At 42.9% G+C, this 17649-nt stretch overlaps 2 protein-coding genes across 7 annotated transcripts in view; one reads left to right on the top strand and one right to left on the bottom strand.

The window, feature by feature from the left end:
* Window positions 1-10976, bottom strand: part of LOC108175886 (uncharacterized) — a 44606-nt gene extending 33630 nt beyond the window's left edge. Inside the window, exon 1 of the mRNA XM_070068469.1 lies at window positions 9838-10976. Within this exon, the coding sequence (XP_069924570.1) occupies window positions 9885-10832 (948 nt within the window). The 5' untranslated portion in view covers window positions 10833-10976 and the 3' untranslated portion in view covers window positions 9838-9884. The remainder of the gene's footprint in view (window positions 1-9837) is intronic.
* The window catches only part of MTUS1 (microtubule associated scaffold protein 1), a 163279-nt gene continuing 155467 nt past the window's right edge, over window positions 9838-17649 (top strand). For 3 of the 6 annotated variants that reach the window (XR_011386321.1, XM_051842585.2, XM_051842586.2), the window contains exon 1: window positions 10316-10454. The gene's annotated coding sequence lies outside the window, so the exon portion shown is untranslated. Of the gene's footprint in view, window positions 9969-10315; window positions 10455-17649 lie in introns of those variants that run through there. The other 3 variants (XM_070068467.1, XM_051842587.2, XM_070068466.1) reach the window with 3 other exon arrangements.

A 17649-nucleotide genomic window follows, 5' to 3' on the forward strand; every position in this document is an offset into this window, starting at 1 on the left:
GCCATCACCTGCTGCTTTCTAGTAAGAATTAGGAGGAAGTCGGAATGAAGGGCTGGAGGCTGGTATTGGACCAGGGCACTCTGATGTGGAACCAGTGTCAACAGCTGGGCCAAGCACCCCACCCTAAAACCATGATTTTAGAAACACAGTAACTTAGTCTGATTTTCTTGATTATAAACCTTCTGACCATTGATCAAGCAGCAAGTGATTATAAATTTACAGCATTGTTTATTTCCTCTAATATTCTGGTTATTTTTTTTAAAAGATTTATTTATTTGAAAGGCAGAGTTACAGAGAGGCAGAGTTAGAGAGAGAGAAGTCTTCCATCTCCTGGTTCACTCCCCAAATGACCACAACAGCCAGAGCTGAGCCCGTCCAAAGCCAGCAGCCAGGAGCCTCCTCTAGGTCTCCCACGCAGGTACAGGGGACCAAGGACTTGGGCCATCTTCTACTGCTTTCCCAGGCCATATCAGAGAGCTGGATCAGAAGTAGAGGAGCCAAGACTCAAACAGGTGCTCATAAGTGATACCAGTGGAGGCTTAGCCCACTACACCACAGCACCGGCCACTCCTCAAATATTCTTCGGAGAAAGGTCTTATGAGGTTACATCTGTCAATTTTTACTAGAAGATTTCCTTTATAATATTTTTATTTTACATTTTGTTGCATGAAATCTTAAAACTTCAAATACATTCAATTAATCCTTCTTGCTTTTGGCAATAACCACAATTTTCTTAAGCAATTGGAAGTTTATTCTCTCTACATATGGGATAAATAAGCCATTTTTAATCTTGTGGGATGTTTTTTGAATGCTTTTACTTTGTGATACAGCTGGAATTTATTGTAGTTTTTGGCCTAATGTAGCTATGTATCTAAGTTGATTTTTCTCCCAACCTGTTAGCCAACTATGTAAAAGACAATTTTTTAACAGGTTATTCTATGCCCTATTTTTTTGGTTCTGTTACAGGTCAGGTTCTTATTTCAAACTATGATAACCTGATACTAGCTGATTTTGATCATTCTTGCAATGTGTTTCAGTTTTACAAATCTGCCGACTCCTCTCTTATTACCTTTGAACATGTTTTGATATTGTCATCACTTATTTTTCTTTCCATTTTTAAAAAGTGTTTATTTATTTGAAGGCAGAGTGGAGAGAGGAGAGGGAAGGGGTGGGTGGTATTCTGGCTTAGCAGGTTAAGCAGCCACCTGTAACACCAGTTCAAGTCCTGGCTGCTCCACTTCCCATCCAGCTCCACTCCTGGCTCCTGACTTCGTCCTAACCCTGGTCTTTGTGGCCATTTGAGAAGGGAACCAGTGGATGGATGATCTCTCTCTGTCTCTCTTTTTCTTCCTGTAACTCAGCCTTTCAAATAAATTTTGAGAGTGAACAAGTAAGCAAACCAGAGCCTCCACTAGTTCACTGTTCGAATGGCCATAATGGCTGAGGCTGGTCCAGGCTAAAGCCTGGAGCCAGAAATTCCCTCCAGGTCAGCCACATAGACCCCAAATACTTGGGTCATCCATCTTTCACTGCAGGGAGCTGGATCAAGAGCAGAGCAACTGGAACTCCTATATGGGATGCCAGCATTTCAAGCAGCTGCTTAACCTGCTGTGCCACAATGTTGGCCCTGCTATTTATTTTTCATTATTAGTTCTCACAGGAATTTTAGTAGGTACTGCTATAATTTAAAAAATTTAAGTGACATTTTACCTAGTATCTCTAGAAAAGAACATGGTATAATTCTTTATGGTTTAAAGAATTTATCAGAATTCAATCATTCGTAAGAAAACATAGTTAAAAATTTAATTTAATTTTCAAGTTAAATTTCTTCCCAGGTATATATGCATTTGTTGATACAGTAAATTTTGTATTCTGGTGCTGTATCATTTTTTTTTGGTCTGTTTGATTGAACCTGTTGAAATTCTAAGTATGCAACTCTATTAGTCAGCTTTTCATTAGTATCACAAATATTGTCATTATATTTCTGTTTTTAAAGTAAATTGGCTCAAGTGTTTCTGAATCTAGTGTTTTCTCATTAAGAGATTTTAAACAAGAGATTGTACAATTACTTGGAATCTTTTTCATTAAGAGAATTGGTTTTGAAGTTGTGTATTGTCCTTGGACCATCTTTCCCAGGCCTGTTAACTGGGAGCTGGATCAGAAGCAGAGCAGCCAGGACACGAATCAGAGCTCCCACAATGTGGGATGCTGGCACTGGAGGCAGCAACCTAACCCACTGTATCACAATGCTGGCCCCTCAATTTTTTTATAGATGGGAAAGTATAAGCCAAAAAATTAGAGGCCACTGGCTTATTTGGTTGAGTCATCTGGCATGACTCGAGAGCCTAAAATGAGGAAGCATGGCAGGCCTGGCTAGACTGGAGGGAGTGCATGTTGGAAAGCTGAGTCTTTCTGTCCTCTCAATTTGAAGAACAACAGGAAGGGAAATGAGTGCTGTCAACAATTGTAAATAGGAGATAGTACACTGTGGGGAGCAACTGGGACTAGACTAAGTTACTGGAATTAAGACTTATTCTATGCATCTGCTCCCCCACAATATGGCGCTGGGAGAGGAGTAAACAACTTCTACACAGCTGCCTCCAGTTCGACCAATAACCTGCAGGAGCTGATCTTGCTCCTGATTGGAGGAGAGCAGCGTACTCGGCGTGTGGGTAGCAGAGTTGGGATTGGTGGAAGAGGACTATAAAGGAGGAGAGAGACAACATGCACCAGGAACATCTAAGGGGAACATCCGGATAACATCTGAGCAGCCCCCGAGAGAGCTGGCCGGCGGTGTGCCGCTCCCCCATGGAAGTGGGGAAAGTGGCAGGGGGAGCCGCCCTTCCACGGAGGTGGATGGGTCGGCAGCCAACCCGGGAAGGACCAGCAGCCAACCTGGGAAGGACCAGCAGCAAACCTGGGAAGGGCCGAGCAGACAAAAGAACAGCGCAGGGTCCTAGTGTCGTTCCTCCGCGAATGGGGGAGCGACAGTACACAAATCATAAGCACAATTAATAATAATATATTTTATTTTATCCTCAAAATGAGTCCATGACATCTAAAGAGCTCATTGTATAAAAGAGAACCTGGGATCTGGACATGCCAACTCAATTCAAAAACTATGTGTCAAAACCAAGTCTTCTAGTTCCAATGTGATAATACTTAATGATAATTGTGTTTTTCTCTTCTATCTAAGATTTGCAGATAATCAGTTTTTAAATTGGTAGGAATTAACTATAATTTTATAGGTACTCAAAAATAAGATGAGAAGCATATTTATTTATTTATTTATTTTGTGACAGGCAGAGTGGACAGTGAGAGAGAGAGAGACAGAGAGAAAGGTCTTCCTTTTGCCGTTGGTTCACCCTCCAATGGCCGCCGCGGCTGGCGCGCTGCGGCCGGCGCACCGCGCTGATCCGATGGCAGGAGCCAGGAGCCAGGTGCTTTTCCTGGTCTCCCATGGGGTGCAGGGCCCAAGCACCTGGGCCATCCTCCACTGCACTCCCTGGCCACAGCAGAGGGCTGGCCTGGAAGAGGGGCAACCGGGACAGAATCTGGCGCCCCGACCGGGACTAGAACCCGGTGTGCCGGCGCCGCTAGGCGGAGGATTAGCCTAGTGAGCCGCGGTGCCGGCCGAGAAGCATATTTATTAAAATAGATAAATTGGGGCTGGTGCTGTGGCGCTGTGGGTAAAGTTGCCACCTGCAGTGCCGGCATCCCACATGGGCACCAGTTTGAGATCTGGCTGCTCCTTTTCTGATCCAGCTCCCTGCTAATGTTCCTGGGAAAGCAGTGGAAAATGGCCCAAGTGCTTGGGCCCCTGCACTCGTGTGTGAGACCCAGAAGAAACTCCTGGCTCCTGGCTTTGGATTGACACAGCTCCAGCCATTGTGGCCATCTGAGAAGTGAACCAGTGGATGGAAGACTTCTCTATCTCTCTGCCTCTGTCTCTCTGTAACTCTGCCTTTCAAATAAATAAATCTCTAAAAAAATTAGCTAAGTCAATGGTGGTGTTAAACTACTATCCTGGTTTAAATTAGCAACTGGACTCAGTATTTTAGATGTCCAAAGTAAGACTGTCTTATTTTTAGGCAACTAATTAGGCACTAGTTTCCAATGTTGGCACATTGTAATGTGATTTAGGTAAAAAATAATGTTAGTCCATACTTACTGTAGGGATAAAGTAATGAACATATTTTCAGTGGCTCTTTGCTAAGTTGCCTATTCTCAGAAGAGTAGAGATATTTTGAGGAATGCTTATGTTACAGCATGAACATGTTCATTTAGTTTGTGGGTCTCCCTGTATCACTATGATTTGTAAGCATTTGTTAGACTGTAGAGCATTTTGGATCACATGACTACATACTACTTGGCAAGGGAGCAGGATTCCAGAGTGAATCATGGATTGGGAACCATGAATCAACACCAAAAATTGCAAATGGAATGAATCGAAAGTCAATTGATAGACCAGGCCTGGATTCTGGCCCAGTCCCAGTGAACCAGACTGGACCCATTAGGCTTCTCAGTGCTTTGCTCTCATTTCAGACGATGGCTGATCGAACAGCAGGGCCCAAGGGGTACAAGGTCCAGGTGTGGGGCTGCTTCCAAAACTCCCAGGGCTTACATTTGGTCAAAAGAACAAGGCCAGAAGCATAAATTAAAAACAAATCAAAAAAGAGTCTAAGTAGATTATGATAGTCTCAAAGGTATGAGACCTAAAAGCCATAGACTTGTTATTAATATTTTTCATGAAGCAGTAAATACTTTGAAATGGAAAACATATCCCCTTTTTAGGGGAAGACTCCATTTGATTGGAGCAAAGCCTAACCAAGTCCAAGTGTGACACGGTTATGATTCATTGTCAAGAGTGGATTACACAGACCAGTAGTTTCTTTAGTCATGACATTTTAAGTACTCAAAGTAAACATTTTCAGAGTGGTTGCGTAACAAACTGGTGGTGCTATATTTTCCTTAATTTCTTCCTAATATGAGGAGGTCCACATCAGAATTACAGAACAACTTGTTTGTGTGTGAACTAAAATAAATTTGACATCATGCTATTAGGACAGTTCTTCTTTAAACTCTATAATTGTAATGAAAAGACTTGGAGCTACTTTTGATAGTATGGGGAGATGAAAGAGTTTCTCCAATGTTTTCAGGTCCTTCTGAAAGAGGAAGTTCTATTTCCTCCCCATTGCTACTGCTTTGAACTTGGGATGAGTCTTATTTCTTCGAGGTACTTTATTTTCCAGTCTGCAGACTTCTGCATGAGAACATCCCTACTCTGATTATCTCCCAGTTGAGACACTGAGTGGAGTCTGCGTCTCTAAGCTTACTAAACAGAATGGGTAATGAGGAACCCAAGAGTTGCTTGTAAATAAATCAGGACCATTCAGTACTCTCATCTTTTTTACTTGCTATGTAGTCATTGCTCTGACAGATCAGTTTGTGCATGTGACCACATATGCCTCACTGTCTTGAGATACAAGAATTAAATGTCATTTGACTCTTTGTAATATACTTTTGATTTCCATAAAAATGGGAAAAAAGTCATCAACCGCATGACTAAATTACAGCATTCTCGGACTTGTCAGAGTTGACAACAAATTGTCATCAATTCTTCAGCACCTATCAGATATGTGCCTGCCTAGAAAATTACTGGAATGCCTCATAGAGAAACTGTGTCTGCCTCTGAGGCAAAGGATTTGTGTAGATGTTAGAATTTTGCCATGAGCATAATCACTTTGGAACTATCTCTAAGGCTCCAAACACTAAGCAATGATGAGGAAATAAACATGTTAATGGCTTGACTTGATTTGTTTACACTGTATACACGTGTTGAAATATTGCACTGCATCCAATAAAATGTACATGTATTACATGCTAATAAAGAAAAGCACTTTTTAAAGAGGTATATCTTTCAAGAGGTTTATGAAGGAGTTACTCTCCCTACATTCCTCTATTTACAGCCAGTCTTTGATCTTCTTATGCTGTTATAAAGCTTGGATGATATTAGCCTATTCCCTCAGTGAGTGATTGAATACCTTTCTCGAGTTTTATTATAATACTTTTGGTTTTTATTCAAAGCCACTATGAAAAAAAACCATATAAACTTCCTTTGAGTGCTTTAATGCCATATTATTGTTTTCCATTCAGTTGTCTCTAAAGAAGTGACAAGCCGAATTTTTCTTAGAATTCAGTCCTCGAAAAGCTTTGCTTCTCTTGAGGAACTGTCAGCCCCCTGTGAAAATGGTAGTTACGTAACTGGTCGGGGCACTTGGCTAGCAGCAAGCTCAGTGTTTCAATTTGTTGCTCAACAGTGTGTGTTTTCTTAGCTGTATGCTTTCCCCCAGATCTCATTTTATATTAAAAATATTTATATTTCTAAATTTTGTTTAATTTATTGCACCTGTGTTTTAGAGTTGTTCAAACCCCTTTTCAGTGAAATAGTGGTTTAAAGAAATAAAAATAAGTAACAAACTAAATAGGAAGCTGGATTGGGAACAAAGTAAAAATGGCCCCTTGAAATTCCCGTGGAGTTATTTCCTCACCAGTGAAATCAATGTACTGGCGTTGTCCTCTTGGGAATGAAGCCTGAAGTCCTTTCTTTCCTTTCTGATTGAATATGACTTGGGAAAGTTAGCTAGAAGCTCTACCCTAGGGAGATATCAGTGATAATACAGTTTGAGGAATTTGCTGGCTCATCATTTCCACAGCACTCACAGCATGTTTGTGAGAGTTTTGTGTATTAAAGTCTTCTTTTTCAGATGAACAGAGGAAAAAGGGCTGAAAACATCTACTGAGCACTTTGTTTTTCCCTCCCATTAATGCATGAGAAACCTGATCATTTATTTTATTTATAAGTGAAATTAGTTGACAGAGGAGCTTTGCCATTCCTGTGGCAAACTTCAAGTGGTAAAAAATTTTTGCATGGTAAGATGCGTACTATTATTTACATGGTTCAAAATCCAAAAAGCACAAAATTATGTCTATTAAAAAGTTTCTCTTCAAACCCTTCCCTCCAGCTGTCCAGTTCCCCTCCCAAGACACAGCTAAAGCTTACACAAATATACATTTAAGAAGTTCTTGAGAAGGTTCATGGGAAATACTATTAAAAGATGAGCTTATTTTGTTATAAGAAAATTATGATATTCATGCAGTTTTTTAATAATATGCATTTTCCATGAACTTTTGAAGATCCTCATTTATACACAAATTTGTGTATATATCTTCTCTGATTTAACAGAAACTGTAACATACTATTAGATAATTGCTTTATATTTAAAAAAATTTGCATGTAATATATCTTGGACATCAGTTCATACAAAGAGCTTTTGTATTCTTTTTTTAAGCCTTAATAGGATTTCATTTTATGATTGTATCATGACTTACTGATTCTTTATTAGAGAACATTTATATTTCTTTTCAATGTTTATTATAGTCATCAATGCTTAAATAAGCAAGTTTCTGTATAAATGCCATTTGTCATCTGTATTGTGAGCTAAACTCTTATATGTGGATTTACTGACTCAAAGAATATGTGTATTTATAATTTTGTTAGGTATTGCCACATATAATGACATCTGCATTGTGACTACTATAATGGACACACTTTGATTATTAAACTTGGTAATTTTTTGAGACAGTGTTGTGGGGCAGGGGGTTAAGCCTCCACTAGCTACACTGGCATCCCATATTGGAGCACTGGTTCAAGTCCTGGCTGTTCTGCTTCCTATCCTAATGTACCTGGAAAGGCACTGGAAGGTGATTCAAGTACTTGGGACCCTGCTACACACATGGGAGATCCAGATGGAGTTCCAGGCTCCTGGCTTCAGCTTGGCCAGCCCCTGCCATTTTGGCCATTTGGGAAGTGAACCATTGGAAGAAAGATCTCTCTCCCTTCCTCTATCGCTCTGCCTTTCAAATAAGTAAAATAAACCTTTAAAGAAACTTTTTTTATTTTTGACAAACTGCTAAATGAAAAAAACATTTTCTCAGTGTTGTTAGGTTCTCTTTAGAGAAAACTAAAGTTTGCTTTTTCTTAGAGCAAAGGACCCCAAAGTGCTGTGGAGTTTATTGTCTGGTCCTTAATATTATTTCTGGAGTCTGCAGCAGGTCAGCATCAAAGTTCAGAGATCAGGAACATGGCAACATGCCCAGAACTTAGTTGGAAAGAGACCCAAGAGGCCTCATTTCAAGAATATTCGCCTTGACAGTCCCTGAGGATATCCCTAGAAGATAACTTGTGTTTCGATGTTGATGCAATCAGAAGCTAAACTTCAGATTTCCCAAGGCCCACAAAAGCAGCTCTAATTACTTAGAAGAGTGGTTTTTTTTTTTTTTTTTGCCTTCTCATCTGTCCCATAGAAAAATGAAGTAAAACAGGTTCTATATTTATAGATAGAAGGAAGCTATACAATAGAACTGTGGGGGGTTGGACCAAATCACGGGTCATCTGAGGGTTATAAAGATTAAATGATATGTTTAACACAAGAAATATTCTTATGGAGGAGGCACGTTGCTTATTAGCATAATTATCTCATGACTTACAGAAACAATGTGGCTGGTGCTTTTCATTTTGTTTAGATTGTGTGTATGCCTTTGCACAAGGAAGAGTCATCCCATGCTTAGCACTGAATCTTTTCAAATTCACCACATGCCTTTTATTAAAGTCACAGATCACGGGCCATCCGTGTGTGTGTTTACTGTGGGAACTTCAAAAGCAAGTGAGAGGTGTCACTGTAAAATGGAATAAAGAGATGAGGGTTGGGCTGCTGAGTTGCTTGTTCCTCACCAACTATGTGACCTTGGGCAAGTCAACCCTTCTGAGCTTCAATTTCCTCCCTTGAATAATGGAGTCAGTACTCTGACCTGCATTTGCCTGGGTCTTGCTTTGAGGAAATAATAAACCACTGTACCTGTACCAAGACTGCACAACTGTAAATGATAATACATCTTGTAGTTCAGCTAATACTCCTGCTATAGAAAACTGCAGACTGCAAAGTCTTCAGATTTATATTCAGAAAAAAACCTTATTTCTCTTCAAAAGCCTTTAATTAATTTTTCATAATTAAATATGCTTTTTAACATTTTGGACTCAAGTTGTCTGACAGTCAATGGTTCAGTAATAGCACATTTTTCCTAGGTGGGAGATCATCTTTGGAAAAGAGAAGAAAGTATTTTAGGGGTGTCAGGGAGGACTGTGGAAGAAGCGTGCTTAGTTCAGCAAAGAGCCAAGATTTAGTTTGTATTTAGAGAAAAGTGGGTCGGGCTTAGTTTCTCTCCACTTTGTATCCAGAGATCCAAAAGCTGTAGTGCTCATTTTTTTTTTTAAAGATTTATTTTAGTTATTTGAAAGGCAGAGTTACAAAGAGGTAGAGGCAGAGTGAGAAAGAGATCTTGATCTGCTGGTTCACTCCCCAAATGGCCTCAATGGCCCGAACCAGGAGCTTCTTCCGGGTCCCCCACGCGGGTGCAGGGGCCCAAGCACTTGGGCTATCTTCTACTGCTTTCCCAGTAGAGAGCTAGCTCAGAAGTGGAGCAGCCGGGACTTGAACTGGAGCCCATATGGGATGCTGGCGCTGCAGACTGGGGCTTTAACCCGCTGCGCCACAGCGCTCATTTCTTTAGCCTTTAAAACATGTTTGCAAGTAAACTTCTCTGCAGCAAGGAGAGAAAAGAGTACCATCGAACGCTCTAAGCGACAGTCACTGCTGGTTTCTTACCAGCCTGCGCTCTCATTAATTCTCACCTTCCCCCGCCCCTGCTGCCCGGCCCCACCACTCGAGGGAGAAGCCAGGTGGCGAGAGGGAAGCAGGAAGCTGAACCCCATCGTACCCTGGCTTGGCTTGGGGCTCCAGCGCTGAGATCTGCGGACGCGGGGTTCAGCCAGGTGCGCGGGCTGAAGCTACAACACCGGCGGCAACAGGTGCAGCGCGGCCCGGGCCGGACGCCCGGGGGTGGGGCGGGTACGTACTTAGCCCGGGAGCGCGCGGGGCTTCGGGATTGGAACCCGGGAGCGCTAGGAAGGCGGGAGCGGAGCACGGTGAGAGCCTCCCCGCGCGCTTCTCTCCAGCTCCGTGGGACGCCGCCCCCTGGCCTTGGTCCCCCGCCGGGAGTCGCGGGAGGGGACCGCTCCAAAGGGGCCGCTCAGCTTTTCTATTTACAAGTTTCCTCAACTCCCCGCCCTTGCTCCACCCCCTGGCAGCCAGGGAGGCGGGGAGGCTGGTGCTCCTGGACCCTAGGTTCCCGCCGGCTGCCGCCGCCAAGGCTGCGGGTGGGGTGCCCGACGAGCTGCGCGGCCGCAGGTGCAGACGCCGCCCAGCCGGCCTCCTGGGGTGGGCCGGGAGCGGCCCCCGCCTAAGGCCCGAAGCGCGCGGCCCCGGAGCGGCTCGCCGCCCCGCCTCTGCGTCCCAGTGCGAGGAGAGCTCCGGGCTGGCTTGGAGGCGCTGCGGGTAAGTGCGGAACAGAGCAGGTCCCGCTACCCGGTGGGGACGTGGTGGCCACGACTGGCGCGCGGTCACGGGACGAACCTTCGGGGAGGGGGCGGGTACCCCGGGGGGCCTGCGCCCCGAGTGTGGGGAGAGGGTGCAGAGTCCGGGAGGCGGCGGAGCAAGGCAGGTCTCACGTGGGGTCAGTGCCGCTCCTGCGGAAGGGACGGCTGCAGATCGGCGGCTGTCACCTTGAAAGTGACCGAGGGGTTCCCCCGTGCGCTCCCATTCGTAGACAGGCAAGCTTGCGTCCTCGGCCGGAAGCCGCCCACTGGGCGCTTGACCGGTGCTCTGAGCCTTCCCGCTGGGCGCTTCACCGGTGCCGGGCTCAGTCGGAGCCATCAGGGCCGAGAAGGGCGAGAGATGGGGCGTCCGCGGTTCCCAGCGGCCTCCTGCCCTGCGCGCCTTCCTGCCGCTCGCTGGCCCTTTTCCAGCTCTCCGGCAGCATGCCCCCTCACAGAGGCCACGGCGTTGGCTAATGTGATGAGCAGACCCAAGTGTCCGCCCTCCTCTCCTCAAAGCCTACCCTGGCCTGCTAAGTCCCCAGAAAGATCCTGACTTTGCAAGTAGGGGTGAAGATAAATCACTCAAAGCCTGCACTCTTCTACGTGCTGTTTGCTTTAACTAGTCAGTGTTGTAGGAAAGGAAACCCGGTGTGTCTGTTTTGTTTGCGTTAAAACAAAGTCTGAGGCGAGGCAGGGGGAGGGCGAGAGTTGTCCGGCTGTGCCAGGTGATTGGAATCCGGTCATCAGCTTCCCAAATCGCCGCGCTGGGGCTGGGAATGGATTCCAGGGAAGAGGGAGGGAACGAAAGGCACCGCTCTCAGGAATCTGTGACCTCTTTAAGGAGCCTAAACACACCCAGATCAGAGTCAGCATGGATAACCCGAAGAGGAGTTGCGTAATCAGAACTGCAGTTTTGTAGGCAAACTTTTTTTTTTCCCCCCAGGAATGTTTAGGGCAGGTGGTGGTGAGCAATTTAAATGGAAACAATGATACTCTATTTGTACAATGCAGAAAGGGCATTAATAGTCGTTTTCTTAAAGATATTCCCTAAGGAATGTTAAAGTAAACATTAGAATCATCTTGTTACTCCTTAAAAACTCATTAGGAGTGGAATTTAGTTTCACGTAATGTATAGTTATTTATGGAACTTGCACAAACCTTTCCCACCTATTCTATTTCAAACAAGTTTATGTGGAGGAACTACTACCTGGTAGAAGATCTGCACTTTTAAATTATGTATCAATAACTCAAGGTTGCATTTTGGAGTGTTTGTTAGGACTGTCAGGTTCTAGGTAAACTCCATATGGTACTTCGTGGAAACTGCACTGCGGTTTTTACACTCAAGCATTTGGAAAGATATCACTTAATGGCTCTGTTCTGTCAACCCTGTCTGAGATTTCAAAAGTAGTGCATGCTTGCTGTATACAAATTGGTAGATTTGGAAAGGGTAAGAGACAATCTCACCAAAGATAATTACAGTTAATGTTTTCTTTATACTTGTTAATATGTACCATATGTAGATTTACAAGTACGTTATTTATACCGGTATACTGCTGCATGCTTAAACTTTTTAACACATCATGAAAAATTTTCCATGTCATTAGGTGTTCCAAATTTTGCTTTGGTAGCTATATAATAGGTAAATGTATCAGTTTATTTAACTACTTGCTTATGGCTGAACTTTCCATTTGTTTCCAGTTACTAAATATGCAGTTGCAACAAATAACCTCTTTAGCATTTCGCCATGTTTATTTCCATAGGATGGAGTCCTTGAAATACAGTTAATTCTCAGAGGGACACTTTACACACGGACCATTTGCTTTCCAAAAGACGTTTAGTCAACATATTCTCCCACTGGTACTCTATTAGAGTGTTTGTGTTCCTATATTCTTGTCAACATAATCATCCTTAAAATAAAAAAATTCTTGCTAGTTTTGTAGCAGAGCAGAATTACTTCAGTATTTAAATTCCAATTCTTTGATTACAAGGATGAACACCAAAAAAATTAGTTATTTGTAATTTCTATGCCTTATTTTATTTTTTACAGGCAGAGTAGACAGGGAGATAGAAAGGTCTTCCTTTGCCGTTGGTTCACCCTCCAATGGCCGCTGGCGCACCGCGCTGATCTGAAGGCAGGTGCCAGGTGCTTCTCCTGGTCTCCCATGCAGGTGCAGGGCCCAAGCACTTGGGCCATCCTCCACTGCACTCCCGGGCCATAGCAGAGAGCTTGCCTGGAAGAGGGGCAACCGGGACAGAATCCGGCGCCCCGACCAGGACTAGAACCCTGTGTGCTGGCGCCGCAAGGCAGAGGATTAGCCTATTGAGCTGCGGTGCTGGCTTTCTATTCCCTTTTAATTGTATGTTGTGCTAGATTTTTTTTCTCCTGGGTTATTAGCTGTTTTTCCTTAATTCATAAGAGCCCGTTATGGATCAAAAGTGAACTTTAACCATTCATATTTCAAATATTACCCCCATCTTTGCCTTATAAAAATTTTTTTAAAAGATTTGAGAGTCAGAGTTACAGATTCAGGGCTTCCATCTGCTGGTTCACTCCCTAAGTGGCTGTAACAGCTGGAGCTGGGCCCATCTGAAGCCAGGAGCTAGGAGCTTCTTGAGGGTCTCCCACATGGATGCAGAGGCCCACACACTTGGGTCATCTTCCACTGCATTCCCAGGTACATTAACAGAGAGCTAGATTGGAAGTGGAACAGCTAGGACTCAAACCGGTGCCCATATGGGATGCTGGTGCCGCAATTGGAGGGTTAACCTACTACATCACAGCGTAGACCCCAAACATATTATGACTTCCAGAAGTACTATATTTTAATGTTGCTAAATTTGTTGACTTTCTCAAAGAATTTTTTTCCCATTTTCATTTTATTTGAAAGGCAGATAAAGGAAAACAGATTTTCCATCCACTGCTCTCATAACAGCCAGGGTTTGTCGAGGCCAAAGCCAGGAACTGAACCAGGAACTCAATCTGAGACTCCCATGAGGGTGGCAGAGACCCAAGTATTATCTGCTGCCTCCTACAATGTGCATTAACAGGATGCTGGATCAGAAGCTAAGAAGCTGGGACTCCAATCAGGCACCATGATACAAGATACAGGCATCCCAAAGTGGTGACTTAACCACTGTAGCACACGTCTGTCCCTCAAAAGAGAATTTCTAACATTTTAAAATTGTGACTTAAGAATTATATGTGACTGTGGTTGAAGAAGTCTTTTAAAAGAATTCTGCAGGTTCTGAATTAGATTATTTTAAATCCATTGCCAGAACTTCTAAGTATTTGAATAGAGATGTAGAAAACTTGTTATTTGTTCATAAGAAATCATTGTAATTGGTATAAACTATTAGGAATAGCAGTTCTTTGAAATTAAAGCAGAAAGTTTTAAATCCCAAGAGTTGAATGTCTTTCACACATTTTGTTCTGTTACTATGTAATCTAGGCCTACAACCAATTATTTTCAGTTGTCCATCTGTAATGTTATTATTTCACGAGATTCCTCTTTATATATTCATTATTGTAGTTTCATACTGAATTGTTGATATTTATTTTCTTGGTGTATAGGCAAGTGTATATGTAGGTTAACATTTTTCCTCCCATTATTACACTACTCATAGATTAAATGATTTGAGGGGTAGGTGTGGAGGTACAGCAGTTTAAGCCACTGCTTGTGACACCCATATCCCATATCAGAGTGCCAGTTTGAGGCCTGGCTACTCTGCCTCTGATCCAGCCACCCACTAATGTACCTGGGAAGCAGCAGGTAAAAGCTCAGTTGAGTCCCTGTCACTCATGTAGGAGACATGGATAGGATTCCTGGCTTCGGCCTGGCTCAGCCCTGACCATCGTGGTCATTTGAGGAGTGCACCAGCGGATGGAAGATCTCTGTCTGCCTCTGTCTCTGCCTTTGTCACTCTGCCTTCCAAATAAATGAATCTTTAGAGAAAGTTCTTGTTTGAAGGGAGGGTGCTTTCTGATGTACCAAACTTGAGTTATCTTTCTGTGTGCTGAGGTAGCGCACATGTGCATTGCAGACTTCAAAAGGCCTCACTGAGGGGAGCGCTGTATCAGAAGAGTCCCTCCTACCAGTAATAAGCCAGAAGCCCTTGTTTGAACAGTGAGGATAAGGTTGGCTTTCAGGGTCTGTGTGTCCGTGGGGCACTTAGAAATAACCCTAGGCTTTTCCTGGAAGCCTAGGAGAAGATGAACACCCAGCTGGCAGGTCCTTGGGCAGTGGTGGCTGTGGGCTACAGAGGAGCTTTGCACTAGTGAGGGAATGTGGGAGATTCCATCCTCGAGCAGCGGGGCTAGGTCTGGGATGGTATGATTCATGGACAGCCTGAAATCTGTCTCAGTATTCCAGGAATTGAGTGTGACTAGCAATCTCTTCTTCTAAAGGTTTATTTCTAAACCAACTTTTATACAAGATTGGCCTGATGATCATTATTATTTTTTTAAGTGATTTCAGTATTTTTTGAAATCAACAATTATTTCTCTAATGTGGGTGGTTGTCCATGTCCTTTCCTTGTTTCATTTGGCCCAAGATGAAAAAAATAAAAAGGCTTTGATTTTGGGGATGATTGATTTGGGGGTTGATCTTCACCATGTGGATAGATATGACAGAACCTCATTTTCACATATGATAAGCTAATTTGCAAGTTTTGACTTCACTGATACCTAAATTTTATATAATCAAGGAAGACAATGTTTACTCAACAGAGTGTAAACAAGATTGAATATGGAAGTGTTCCACTTAAGTGAATAGTTTTGGTGCACTTCAGATGTACATACTTGTGTATAAGTATTTTATTACACAATGATATTTGTTCCTTAAAGCTAGTAGATTTTTCCTTATACTTGTTTAAGGCTCATATTGAAGAGTAATAAAAATGTATTCATTTAGAGAGAAACTGCATTTAAATCTTCTAGAAGGCCCATGTCTGAATTAGGAATGTTGTCTTTATATGTAGATTGAGATAATTCTTATCTGCAAAACTAAATGAAATACATCTATGGCAAATAAGCAACAACAGAGAAATCCTTGCCACAGGTGGAGACATAAGGTAATGATGCAGTGTTAGCTGATTCCTTTGTAAAAACACTATTACCCCCAAATAAGATGAAGGTAGGACAAAATAAGAAAACCTCAAACTGGCTTCTTTTGATCTCAAGATACATAATCCCTAATAATCAAATATCAAATATTATCAAGTGTTTGATCTTTATGAATAACGATAGTTTATTCCTAGAATGTATACATGGTTTGACAGTGACTATTATTTATCACAGTTGTAGGTTAAAGAAGCTAAAGCTATGTATATAACTCTAGTCTCAGAAGTATTAAATAAAAAATCACCTCTGAAGACAATTAAGAGGCTTAACTACATACAAATTGGAACTATTATCCTGAGTTAATGGTGGATGTTAATTTGCTCTATTTTTAATTATTAAAAATTTTTAAAATATTTTTAGCTGACACACTTTGTCCATATTACATTTCAATGCCTGCATACAATGTATAATGATCAGGTACACTGGCATTATCTGTCACCTTGGACATTTATCATACTTTTGTGTTGGGAGCCTTCAAAATCCTCTGTACTAACTATTTTGAAATAGCCAATTGTTAACTACAGTTACCCTGCTGTTCAATAGAGCATGAGGAGTTATTCTTCCTAACCAACTGCACCCAGTACCCGTTAACCCTTCTCTCCGTTTCCCTCCCTCCTCCACTCCCTTCCCTGGCTCTGGTAATTGCAGTTCTATTCTCTACTAAAGAATGTTCTTGTGTACACATTAGGTGCAGGAACAGAAGTCAGAAAAGCTGCACACATAGCTCCATTCTAACTAGAAACTTCCATTTGGAAGCTTTTTCTTTTTTTAAAGATTTATTCATTTATTTGAAAGTCAGAGTTACACAGAGAGGAGAGGCAGAGAGGTCTTCCATCTGATGGTTCACTCCCCAACCGGCTGCAATGACCAGAGCTGCGCCAATCCGAAGCCAGGACCCAGGAGTCTCTTCTGGGTCTCCCACGTGGGTGCAGGGCCCAAGGATCTGAGCCATCCTCTCACTGCTCTCCCAGGCCACAGCAGAGAGCTGGATTGGAAGTGGAGCAGCCAGGACCAGAACTGGCGCCCATATGGGATGCTGGCGCCCCATGCCAGGGCGTTAACCCGCTGCACCACAGCACTGGCCCCCATTTGGAAGTTTTAAAACTATCATTGAAGTCACAAAGTCTCTCTGGGAAGCATGTTTACTTTTCGAATGCAGTGGCCTGGAATCTCTTTGAGCAGTGAGAGAAGGTGCAATGTAGGTGGTATGTTCCCCACCCCAGCTGGAAAGGGCAGAGAGGCTGTGTGCAAAGTACTCCCCAGTAGTGTGTGCCTGCATTGGGCCTGGTTTCATGTTCGCCAAGGGTTGTGCTAAGGGGAAGGACAAGCCTGGTGAGCCTCCCATAGTACCCGCCCAGCTAAGCATTAACAAACAAAAGCATTAACATATTTGTATTCTGTATTTTGAGCCTTGAAAAGAAAATGAGCGTTTAAGTTTGAGGACCAATCTCTCACGATTACTCTGATTTTCATAATGATCCAGAGCATTTCAGGAAATTTCGTGTGCTAAATTAGCATTGAGGAAGGAATCCTTCGGGAAAAACATTCACCCTTACCGGAAGATTACGCAGAAGAAGTATTAGAAAAAGTTCTGTGTAGTAATGTACACTTTAAACACCAGTAATGGCACTGTTCACTGGGTCTTGCCTGTCGGGTTGTTAACTTATGTTCTGAACTGTTCCTGCGGTAAAACTTGGAAATATTTAACTAAAGCTCTATTTACACATACGCCAATCTGGTAGGAAAAGTCAACATTTCTTCACTCTGTTTCAGATAAGCAGTTCATGTGAGGTATTTGGCAGTTCATTGACAAATGAGAAATTAATTTTATGTTTGCTTCAGCTCTTTTGGGTGATTCTTAATGATACCACGTTGAAACTGTGTGTCGTGTTCAAACACAGCTCACTTGGCAAGCTTCATAGATCTAAAACAAGCCAGCATGGATACAAGCAGTGCAAGAGGTGCCACTCAGACACAGACTCAGCCCCTTCCCTGGACCACCATCAAGTTGGCTGAATTGTTTTCAGCAGACTGG

The sequence above is a fragment of the Oryctolagus cuniculus genome, chromosome 2 (genome assembly GCF_964237555.1).
Source record: "Oryctolagus cuniculus chromosome 2, mOryCun1.1, whole genome shotgun sequence".
Classification (NCBI taxonomy): Eukaryota; Metazoa; Chordata; class Mammalia; order Lagomorpha; family Leporidae; genus Oryctolagus; species Oryctolagus cuniculus.